At 34.9% G+C, this 12,342-nt stretch overlaps 2 protein-coding genes and 2 long non-coding RNA genes across 4 annotated transcripts; 2 read left to right on the plus strand and 2 right to left on the minus strand.

The window, feature by feature from the left end:
- Positions 1 to 148: 148 nt before the first annotated feature.
- On the plus strand, positions 149 to 6,645 carry Oseg6 (intraflagellar transport protein Oseg6). The gene is made up of 20 exons (XM_012362609.2): positions 149 to 361; positions 567 to 946; positions 1,037 to 1,247; positions 1,331 to 1,443; positions 1,523 to 1,940; positions 2,000 to 2,230; positions 2,335 to 2,460; positions 2,540 to 2,837; positions 2,911 to 3,109; positions 3,190 to 3,287; positions 3,380 to 3,662; positions 3,763 to 3,991; positions 4,073 to 4,325; positions 4,428 to 4,738; positions 4,812 to 4,961; positions 5,079 to 5,175; positions 5,234 to 5,440; positions 5,542 to 5,828; positions 5,908 to 5,984; positions 6,054 to 6,645. The coding sequence occupies exons 1-20, from the start codon at positions 149 to 151 to the stop codon at positions 6,178 to 6,180; spliced, it is 4,308 nt and encodes a 1,435-aa protein (XP_012218032.1). The 3' UTR covers positions 6,181 to 6,645.
- LOC136999334 (uncharacterized) lies at positions 451 to 7,788 on the minus strand. Its single transcript, XR_010889701.1, has 2 exons — positions 7,654 to 7,788; positions 451 to 761 (listed from the first exon to the last, which is right to left on the minus strand). It is a non-coding gene; the product is annotated as an uncharacterized lncRNA (long non-coding RNA).
- LOC136999347 (uncharacterized) lies at positions 6,109 to 7,644 on the minus strand. Its single transcript, XR_010889708.1, has 2 exons — positions 7,005 to 7,644; positions 6,109 to 6,932 (listed from the first exon to the last, which is right to left on the minus strand). It is a non-coding gene; the product is annotated as an uncharacterized lncRNA (long non-coding RNA).
- Positions 7,789 to 7,806: 18 nt separating the features above from the next.
- Positions 7,807 to 11,276, plus strand: MSBP (membrane steroid binding protein). Its single transcript, XM_012362611.2, has 3 exons — positions 7,807 to 8,409; positions 9,038 to 9,187; positions 9,727 to 11,276. Exons 1-3 carry the CDS (start codon positions 8,070 to 8,072, stop codon positions 9,873 to 9,875), a joined length of 639 nt encoding a protein of 212 aa, XP_012218034.1. The 5' UTR covers positions 7,807 to 8,069; the 3' UTR covers positions 9,876 to 11,276.
- Positions 11,277 to 12,342: the final 1,066 nt, after the last annotated feature.

Raw genomic sequence — 12,342 nt, forward strand, 5'->3', positions numbered from 1 at the left:
TCTTGCTTTTTAAAAAATCTTGTAATTAGATCGGCAATCGCAAATTGTACTTTTTACATGACCGATTGCCCCAAATTAACATCATCGTTGGTATATATCTTTTAAAAACCGTCCCAAACTACAAAGAATTAGCAATTTCCTCATTAATATGCAATTTCTAACTGATTGCGAAAGCAAACGCAAAGGTAAACAACATGGCCGATGTACAAGGTATGTCGGCACGAGAGAACCGCACTGCCTAATAAATCAATATTTAAGCTATGTATATCGTAATGCTATAGAGACATGTTATTTAAATATATGGACTGATCAATTTCTCTGTCAGAACCAAATTTTTCGTGTGACAATGTCGTCGGAGAAGGTAGGTTATGTTACATTTGACAGCTATATCTTACTTGGAATTGTTTAATAAAAATGTCAACATTAGTATTAAGAAAAGGAGAAAATATATTCCGCTTCGATCTATAAATCCATATATTTGTCACGTTTAATTCTCTACTGTACAAACTTTATTTTGCACACTCATGTGTCATTGTACAGAAATGTTCAATTTTCTTTAATTACAGGTCCTTTATAAACTAGACCAACCTCATGGCACTGGTAGTGTCCATATTTCTTGGCGACCTGGAAACAGCACACACTTAGCCACAACAGGTTGTGATTCTACAGTTGCCATCTACGATAGGCAAGGAGATATTCAAGACCGAATACAGATTTCTGGATTATGCACTGGCTTCGGTTGGGACTCGGACGGAGATCTCCTAGCAATAACATCGCAGAACTCATCAGTTATAATACTATGGGACGCCACAACCGGCAAAAAATTTCAAATAGATGCAGGTGTAAGAGATGGACTGACCTGTATGATGTGGGCAAAGAAGAGCTGTTTGTTAGCAATAGGAACCCAAAAAGGAAATTTAGTGCTTTACGATCACATAAATGCCAGGTACGATATTAGCCTCATTGAAATTAATCACGAAATATGTAAAATATTCCATTACGTAAGATTACTTTTATTTTAAATTGCAAAATCTAGACGAATACCTATTTTGGGAAAGCACAAAAAACGCATTTTATGCGGCGCATGGTCAATAGACGGTCTTCTTGCCTTGGCGAGCGAGGATAAGGTTTTAAGTATCAGCACAAGCGAAGGAGATACCCGTCGAGAGATAACTCTTCAAGGTGATCCGTCACATATACAATTTAGCGAGATGAAGATGGATCATAGGATAGGCGGTGAAAATACGGTATAGTTTTGAAAATAAAAACATTTGTTAAATGTTTTTTTAACACAAATCTATAATTCTTATACATGTGAAAATGAATTTAGGTATCCCTTATCGTTAGCAAAACGACGTTATTCTTGTACAACATTTTGGACCCAGAAAATCCTATTGAACTGGCTTTTCAGAAACGTTATGGATCAATTGTAACTTATAAGTGGTAACTATCTGTGCAGTAATATGCAAGTACTTCTTAATGCATGCGTGTGTATGGATTGTAATGCATATATATTTTACAGGTACGGTGATGGTTACATATTGGTAGGATTCGAAGCTGGCTTCTTTATAGCAATATCGACGCATATAAAGGAAGTTGGCCAAGAATTGTTTCAAATTAAAAACCACAGAGATACTTTGACAGATATCGCGTTGAGTCAAGTGGGCGGAAAGGTGGCAACTTGCGGCGATAATGCCCTGAAGGTGCACAGTTTGCAAAATCTTGAAGAAACCGAAACACAGATCACGATAATCGGCGAAAGTGGGATCAGCAATATCGAATGGTCGACGGATGGAACTATGCTGGCAGTTGTTACTTACACCGGCAATGTCTTAATTTATTTAATAGAAATCCCAAAATTAACCAGCGTTTGTGGTAACAGAATAGCGTTACTAACAAGCCTGATGGAAGTAGCTGTACATCTTTATACATTAGACAAGGTAACGTATGATCGCGCAAAATAACACTTTGGATTTTCGACCAGCACTTATTTTTCCAGGACAAACCATCTCCGCAAGTAATCAACACTATTATAGAACCAGCCATACTAGCAGTAGGTCCAGCGCATTTAGCAGTAGGATTAAACAACAGAGCGCTTTTTTGGGATTTGTCTACGAGCCATTATAACAATATACATTTCGAGAGGGACTATTTGGCTACGGTGGATAGTATGCGTTTGAATGAGATATACGTATCCGCGCTATTCGATGGGAAGCTACAGTTGCATTCGGTAATGAATAATAAATCTCACGTAAACTCCAAATGACTTGACATTTGATAAATTTTGAATCAATAATGAAAATGTCAAATTTATTGGTTCTATTTTATATGCAGATTAAATCCGATGAGACTTTAATAAATAATGGAAAGGATACAAAGATGTTTCCAGACTTAAATTCTTCCCATAGTAGAATAACGTGTCACGCTCTCTGTTCAGATTTCTTGGTTTACGGTAATGACGTAAGTCAGAAGCACTCTCAGATAATTTTCAATAATACTGAAACGAGAAGAGACCAACGAATGTATTTTGAATTTTTAGATGGGTCACATCGTCTATTTTTACTTGGAGACGTTCACTCAATGTACCGAATTTATACATAACAACGGAATAAAGGAATTATACTTAGATGCGAATGGAACACAGTTGTGCTTCGTCGACAATAAGTCAGATGTTTACGTGTTCGATCCGATAAACGAAGCAGCCATTGCAGTGCCAGATTATCCTGATAATATTGACGGTATTCTCTGGGATCAGAATATATTCGAACGTGCTATATTTGCAGTATACAACAAAAGCGTTATTGTAACGTATATTTTTGTAAAATACTTCGTTGAAGGTGAGTGTCCATTTATTTATTGTGCATCGTTGCCATAAAAAAAAATCTTACATGTTCATAATTGCACCAATAGGTACCAAGGTAATAAAAATTAATTCAACTAAATTGCCATTGGATTCAATTCCTTTACTGATGTATTCTGGCGAGATAACGTTGAGTTCAGTGGGCAGCAAATTAATACAAATAACATTAACTTCCCACGAAGATGTTGGGAATATCGTAGAGACCAAAAAAATTAACGACATTTTCGATAATCAGATCTTGTGTAGACGGTAAGAATTATATGTTTTCATACAAAATAAAAAAAAAACTCTAAAACAATATTTAAAAAAAAAACATTTTTATATTTTAGGTTTCAACAAGCGTGGAACAGTTGTGAGAAATTAAACGAGAAAGATGCATGGCTAAAACTGGGTCAAAGCGCTATTGCAAATTTAAATGTGGAATTTGGTAAGAGTAATGTTATATAATTAATGTGTACACGGAATAAAATTTAATTTATAAACATTCAAATTACAAGATACTGAATTTATTATGCACAGCTATTCGCGTGTATCGGCAAATAGAAGATGCTGCAATGGTGTGGGCGTTGCAAAGTATGGAAAATATAGACGAGATAGCATTGCTATGTGGCCATGCTTGCTTACTACTTGGCGATTACAACGAAGCAGAAAAGTACTTTTTGCAATCGTCCGAACCCGTCCAGGCTTTGTACTTAAGGAGAGACTTAATGCAATGGGAACAAGCGTTGAGTTTGGCACAGAAATTAAAACCCGACGAAATCCCTTTTATCGCCAGAGAGTACGCCCAGCAGTTGGAATTCACGTAAGATTTATTAATATTATTAAGTGTAATCCACTGTTAAAGATAATGCAAATAACCATTATTAAAAGTAAATCGATAAAATGTGTCTCTTCATGCGCAGTGGGAACTATCCGAAAGCTTTAACAAATTACGAACGCGGTCTGGTTGATTACAACACCTCAGCAACTTTAGCTGCGCAGAATCCTAATCACCGAAGCCAATGTTTAGCGGGAATAGCGAGAATGTCTATAAGATGCGGCGATAGTAGAAAAGGCGTTGGTATAGCGATGGATAACGAGAACTCGAGATTATTACGGAAAGAATGTGCGGAGATTTTAGAATCGATGAAGGTAGATTTTTATCCGTAAGATCTCTCAAAGTGTTAATTGTATTTTGGTATTATTTAAATATATGTGTGTGTAAATCTTTAGCAATTTAGCGAAGCTGCCCAATTATACGAGAGATCTGAATACTTCGACAAAGCTGCTTCTGCGTACATAAAGTTAAAGAACTGGCACAAAGTGGGGCAGCTTTTGCCGCAAATATCGTCGGCAAAAATTAACATACAATACGCTAAAGCCAAAGAGTCGGAGGGCAAATACGAGGAAGCTGCGAAAGCATATGAAACCGCCAAGGATTACGATAACATAATTAGAATTAATCTGGAACATTTGAACAATCCCGGTAAACACATCTTGTTCATCACTTTTAAAATGCATCTTAGCAAAATGAGAGAGATATACTTGATTATATTCTATGTTTGATTATATATTATTCTATTTGTAGCTCGTAGCGTTGAAGTTGTTCAACAAACCAAGAGTATAGAAGGTGCGAAGATGGTCGCGAAATATTTCCAAAAGATGAATGATTACAATACAGCTATCAAATTCCTAATTTTATCAAATTGTCACGACGAAGCCTTTCAACTAGCCAATCAGCACGGCAAAATGGAATTGTATGGAGAAATCTTGGTGAACACGATCGATGACACTAACGTTCGAAGGGAAGACTTTAGGAGTCTCGCGATGCATTTTGAGTCTCAGAAAAATAATCTTCTAGCCGGAAAATATTACTTCCACGCCAAAGAGTATCAGAAAGTTAGTTGGCCATAATATAAGTTCCCGAATTCGATTTTAATATCGATTTTTTAACGAGTGTGATTTTTTTAAGGCCATGCGACATTTGTTAAAAGCTGCGCAACTAGTACCGGACGATGATAAAGCGATTACTTATGCCATAGATACTGTCGCATCATCTAAGGATGATAAATTAGCCAATCAATTAATAGATTTTTTATTAGGAAGCGACGGGTTGCCAAAGGTTACTATTGTATTCAAATATTGTTATTTAAATTTCATTTGACTATCTTTCGTGTTTGAGTTATATATAGTTTCGTAACTTTTATATAAGGAATTCTAATATCTCTTTTTTTCCCAGGATCCAAAATACCTATTCCGATTGTACATGGCTCGAAAGCAATATAAAGAAGCAGCTAAAACAGCGATTATAATTGCGAATGAGGAGCAAATTAGTGGTACGTATCGACGTATCCGAAATGTGTAACCAATATTGCAATGATCTTTTTATTTCAGGAAATTACCGAAACGCTCACGACGTCCTGTTTGGAATGTACCAAGAATTGAAAAGGAATAAGATCGCCATACCTTTAGAGATGCAAACCAATTTAAGACTCTTGCATTCTTATATTCTAGTGAGATTACACGTGAAGAGAAGTGATCATCTACGAGGCGCCCGGATGCTAATAAGAGTAGCCAACAACATATCGAAATTTCCATCGCGTGAGTACAACAAAAGCTCTCGTGGCAATTAACACGAATAAATTACATTGTGTTGTATACTGTTTCGGCGTATATAACGAATACATGTCTTTATATTTCAGACATCGTGCCAATATTAACGTCAACCGTGATAGAATGCCATAGAGCGGGCTTGAAAAACGCGGCTTTCAATTTTGCCGCTATGCTAATGCGTCCCGAGTATCGTGGGCAAGTCGACGTGAAGTACAGCAAAAAGATCGAAGCGATCGTGAGAAAACCGCCGAGAACGAAAGATATTGAGAACGAGGATGAGCCCCTCACACCGTGCCCATACTGCAAGAGTAGAGTTCCGGAGACGGAAGTAACCTGTGATAAATGCAAAAATACCATACCTTTCTGCATCGCGACGGTAAAAGATTTTATTGCTATCTAAAGAAGAGAAACACCGATGAGATTCTTTTATTTCTATCATTACTCTGTGTCTACAGGGACGACATATCGTGGAGGATGATTTTGCAGTGTGTCCCCAATGTGATTTCCCTGCCATTAGAAGTGAATTTCTGAGGTAAATATCACACATACATATTACGTAAGATAAACGTAGATAATTACAATGTACTTTGTTATTTGACAGAATCATTGAATCTGAAGAAATTTGTCCAATGTGCTCAGCAAAGGTTTTACCTGAAGCTGTATCGTCCATCACTGATATCTATCCATATCTTGACTATCAAGAGGAAAAAATCATCATAAAGGCATAATTTTTCTATATTTAGACATAGAATACATTTAGCAATGTATACGACAGGAGAGTTGTAAGTTGTTTAGATTCCCACAAACTAGGGAACAAATAATCTTTTATAGACATCTATATCTATGCTGCACAAATTCAAAGGTGCCTTGTTTTTATTGTGTGCCTTAAGCAGACACCAGATAGTTATACAGTTTGCGTTTGCAAACAATAGCAGTAGTAAGTATAATATTCCCATTGAGTTGAAAATCATAAAGCGTCAGTATTCTCGATGTAACAGTGCCGTCCGTTATGAGTACAATTTATTCGAGTACAAGTAGATTAATGAAATAACAAATGCCATGTATATGTATGTACAAAAAAATTAAGTTTTATTTACTGCGCGAGTTGTTTTAATGTAGATAAAATAAAATCGCGCATCCAACGAATATTCGAAATAAAATTTGCAATACTTTAGTAATTGCCATATCAATAATCTGTGTTTATAATTATAACAAATATAACCCGTTCAGAATATTCAGATTAAAATGACATGCAAACTGCGTTTAACATTAATGCATTACATAATGCACACTTGACATAAAAACCTACAAAGATCCATCATAATCATAATAATAATAAATCTCGGTTTTATGACTGTCATAATTACAGTCTCACCTAACCTAACGTAATCGTGTAGTTCTTGCGCTTCTACGCAATAGACATATCAGAAACACGTGATTTCGCGCAGCATGACTTTGAAGAATCGACACGCAGAATGACCTGTTGGTTTTATAAAGTTTGATGTAGATGTAGACGACAAGCATTTTGCAATATATAACGGAACTTCCATACTTGATCAATCCGGACTTCCTATTTCCTCATTAAATTCCAATTATTTTCGTAAAATAAATTTCGTAAAAAAGATAACGGTCTCAAACAGTTTCCCAATCGACTTCTCCTATGACCTTTTTTCACATGAAATAACTGTTTCTCGCACGGAAGAAAAGGCGAGAGCAGAAACGGTACATTCCAACTACATTCCAGACATCGTAGAAAAACCAGCAATTATGCACAAGTAAATCTACCGATATGCGATCTAATTGACAAAACGCATAGATATTGGAATACGACAGAAAAGAAATAAATGACAAATAATGCAAATGATTTTGTTCTAAATCATTATATAAAAAAAATTCGCGTTTACAATTATCATTGCAATATTAAAAACAATGTTATCTCCAGTAAGAATTACGTAATGGACGAGTATATTGAAGAGCTTAGGAAGCATTTATACTTTGTAATCAGTGTATTATTAGATTCAATGTATTAGCTTTGATTCAAAGGTTTCTTGTTTTCAAATAGATAAATTTCACACGCATCGAGAGAAAAATTATATGATAAAATGTATTGTTACAAATTTCATTAAGATCAAAATAATTATTGTCCACCTCAGAAATATGTTCTTCTTTTCAGGTAAAAAGTCTCTCGATTCTTAACTTACCTAAAATCTCGCGTCAAATTGATCGATGTATACGACCCTGCGACGCGCCACCGCGATACAGCCACGTATTCGCGCGCTGTGTGCATAGCTACATTTCATCGACGTTGTGTTGGTACGCAATGCGCACCGGTATACATCGTTAGTGTCGTGCGATAATCGTGCGTGCGAGTTGTTTGGTTCGTGAACGGCGCCTCGTTGGCAATATCCATCCGTGATTCTCGGCGATTAGACTTTTTCGATTGTCGTTACTGCTCCGGCATTCCATTGAACGTGTTGTGGCACGTATTCACGAGCGCATTTACACGTGAAGGAAAGAACGCGAAGTTCGATCGACGCGTAGCGTTCATAACCACTCGCATACAACTTCGCGTCTTCCTCTCGGCTCCTCGACCGCTCGGCAGGTCGGTTTCATCAAAATGGCCGAGAAGAGCGGCTCGCCGGCCGCTGCGGCTACGGCCCAGGAACAGCAATCGCAGCAGCAGCAGTTTCTGTCTAGTTTCATCAGCGAAATCGTTAGGAGTCCGGTGAACCTCGCCCTGGTGGGCGTGATCGCCATCCTTGTCTACAAGATCGTCAAGAGCCGCACGAGGACCGAGGAGCCTGTGCAGGAAATAAAGAAACTGCCAAAGCTACGGCGCGATTTCACAATTGAGGAGCTGACCAAGTACGATGGAAAAGGCCCGGATGGGCGGATATTGGTTGCCGTGAATGGCAGCGTGTACGACGTCACCAGAGGCAGCAGATTCTACGGCCCTGGTGAGTTTTTCGACATCGTCGATGGCTCAATTCTTTCTCATCATCGATTTCTTGCCACATCAGAGATCGAGCAAAATTTTTCCGCGTTCATACGAGAATCAGCTTGATTCTCTATCCCTTTGCTCCGTCTCTCTTTTTTGCGCACGCTTTATTAGATGTTTTTTATTAGCTTGCGGTTCGAAGGAGTGTCCGCGATGATATCATACACCATACGCGCAAAAATAAAATCGCGAAAGCCGTGCGATCGTCACGTCCAATTGTATCTCTTTTGCTCCACTAATGTAAGCCTCGGCCGACGACGATAGCAGTTTTAACACGTCACATCTAAACCGGGAAAGATGTCTAAATATGTAGTGGGTGGATACATCGTTCAAATCCGAAAATTGCAAAAATGTTTAATGAAATGATGAGCTGATCCAGCCAAATGATAATGTTATAAGTTAAATAAATCATGTTTGCACAGGTATATATAACATATTTAAATTGTTTTATACAGAAAAAATATCACATACTTGCATTTTTACTTTTCATTGTATTAATAATCTCTAATAAGAATAAAAAATATTTAATTGTACAATTATTGCAAACATGTTTTAGGGTATGATATCTAAATATATTATTTGCACAGGTGGACCATATGAAGCATTTGGTGGTCGAGATGCTAGCAGAGCTCTTGCAAGATTCGCAGTGGAGGCAGCAACAGATAAATATGATGATTTAAGTGATTTGAACACTACAGAAATGAATTCTATCAAGGAGTGGGAAGAGCAATTTAAAGGTGAGTGAATTGACATATTTTAAGTATTAAATTTGTTATTTTGTTGATCTCTCAAAAAGGAAAGAAAATAAAAGGAGATAAAGTTGTTCACCGCGTTATACATTAATTTATGTATGCAATTTACATGTAAAAAATGAATCGTAAAATTGGAATAATCTTGCACATAATGCAGATATACATATTGATGCAATGCTTTTTATTAACTGAAGTAAATAGATAAGACAAATTTTTATACTTTACATAAATATAATATTTTTATTCTTATTGTACTCATTTATTCTTATTTTACCCAGTTATGATAATAAACTTTACTAATAAATCGACACACAAAAGCTTTCATGAATAATGAATGAGAGCATAGTTCAAGGCTTTTTTTATACATGTGTCAATCAGTGTCTATAAACGGATATAAGAATTTAGAATAAATATTAGAAGCATAACCGAATGATCTAAAGAGCGATGTTTAGTCATAAAAAATTATTTGTTATGAAGAAATTATTAAAAATTGTTCTATTTATGTGTTTTTTGTTTTATTACAGAGAGATACGATTATGTTGGAAAATTATTAAAGCCTGGCGAAGCACCTACAAATTACTCGGACGAGGAAGATGAGGGTAGCCAACAGGAAACTGAAACAAAATCAGAAACAGATCGTAGCGAGACTGCCGAAAAGTCCAAGAGCGATTGACCACTTGATCCTACATTGGAGACAGAACCTTTTGGAAAGCACACTACGCACACATTGTTGTTACGGAAATTTTCGAAATTACCGCTCATGAATATATTTCTGGACGTTTGGTCGAATATTTTATTACTTCATAACTATAATCGGATAAAAAGGCAAAATGCTGGTTTTTAATCAAGCTGAAAGCATATAAACATTTTGGAACCTAGTGGTTACGCCTAGTGGTGAAGACTTTCTTTGAGCGTTCAACTTCCGATCAGAAACGGACGTTCGTATCTTTTAATGTTTTTATATATGTACAAAAGATTTTCTACAAAATGCTAAACTGAATCAGTGGCAAATAATAATATAGCATACTTCATTGTAGCCATTTTTCGTTAGTTTTATTCTACTCTACAATATGTAATGACGGTGCACATTGTATCCATGCTTACGTAAAAGTACAGCAGTACGATACAGTTTCTAACATGCATTTGGAGTTTAGTTGTAAGTCTATTCACGAAATGTCTTATCAAATCCATGCAATTCCAATAATTTTATAATTAAAAAGAATTACAGTACCAAATCATAGAAGAAGTGGTCTTACATAAAATATACATTTTGGAGAAATACGCTTGTGAATAATCCGACTGACTTGCTTGTTAATCGGATAAAGCATTATTATATAATTACATATTTAGTTATATTTTTAATACAATTGTACCAGATATGTAATTATTATTAAATGATGTGAGATATTGCGATTCCGAAAGTTTCTTCTCGCTTACATTGAGACGGTGCGAAAAGCCATTTCGATAAAACAAATTATATATTTTATATATTTTAATTGCTAAAAGAAAGCATTACCAAAAACTGGATGTAATGCGTACATCTCTAAATGTTTGTTTTACGTATATGAAAGTAATAAATATACAAAACTTGAATCGATTTTAACAGTATATCATTTTGTTACAATTACAAGAATATGAATGAGTTTTGAAATTCGGAAATATATTATGCTTGCATATACTTCCGTGTAGTGTTATCTTTCGACACTGCAGAGCAACGATTGATTATTAATTACGCTGTTTTATGGCATTCTTCACCAATAATATAAGAACGTGGTTTTGGTAAATAGTTATACTTACGAATAAGCTTATAAATAAAAATAGAATTATGTTAAATGTATATTTAAAAGTCTTATATAAAGAAAAAGTTTGCATGTATTCCCTGCATAACATAAAACGCCGTCAATGTAAATCGAATTGTATTTTACGTCTTGTTGGCGTATAAAGGTACGCAAAAATTATTTATTGTATAGCACACAACGTGTTAGTACACGGAAACGGTGTACATAACTCTTATCCTGGTTAAATAGTATTAATTGTGGCAAATAAAGTTTTACTATTGTTTATATCAACCAAACAGTAAGAGTATAAATTTATTTTATCTGTGGTATGTATAAATGTATAATGCAGAATACTTTCACTTTTAAATTAATTATTCTAGAAAGAATCATTCTCTGTTTCTAAAACTACAAAGTATCTTTCCTATAATATACAAAATAAAAGAATATATTGCTTATTGGTTGTGTAGTTGATCGTACAGTTTTACATATCATTTAACACTAACTTGCGAATGACTGAAATATCATTTTGTTATTATCAATCATGTAAATCTACATGTACATATATACACAATAATTATTTTATTCGATTAATTTCAACGAACTAAACTTTTGAAGATAGAATTGTGTAAAATTAATTAAAAGCACACCACGCCTATAATGTGTTTGTGACTATGATTGGGAATGTATTATTTATAAGTATGAAGTACGATTGCAGTTTGCTGACAATAAAGGTGCAAATATTCCTTTACTTTTGTACATTCATTTCATGGAGGAATAAAATAACAAAATTTCCTTCTGGTTTATTTATAAATTTACTTATCTTTTTAAAAATGGTATTATTGTCATTACATATGATTACAGATATAACTTGTATGTTATATCAGTATAACACATGCAATGATAACGATACTGTTGTTACGAAATTGACAAAGTAGAAAAATTTAGTCTATTAAGTTAATGAAATTATACAAATACTTATACAATTATACAAATAATACATTCTCAATAAGACATCAATCAAAGATATCAATCAAAAAGTTAGATAACCATTGGCGATAAAATAAGTAAAAAAAAATTGTATTCTAATTAATATAAAATGGATGCTATGGATTATAAAAAAATTTAATTATTAATAACAATAATATTGATCAATAAAAGAAAGAAATATATAAGTGTCTATGTGCACACACGTGTATTAATTTAAATTTAGCGCAAATCTTTACTAATCACGTGACTCATTCTAGTTTTTTTTAGGGTATATCCAGATGTGCATAAGGCCGAATTCCCACTGAGCGCGTCACACGTCGCGTCATGACTTGCGTCACGACGCAACGCGAGGTAAGCTGAAGAATAGCGTCGTTC

Source organism: Linepithema humile, chromosome 1 (assembly GCF_040581485.1).
Source record: "Linepithema humile isolate Giens D197 chromosome 1, Lhum_UNIL_v1.0, whole genome shotgun sequence".
Classification (NCBI taxonomy): domain Eukaryota; kingdom Metazoa; phylum Arthropoda; class Insecta; order Hymenoptera; family Formicidae; genus Linepithema; species Linepithema humile.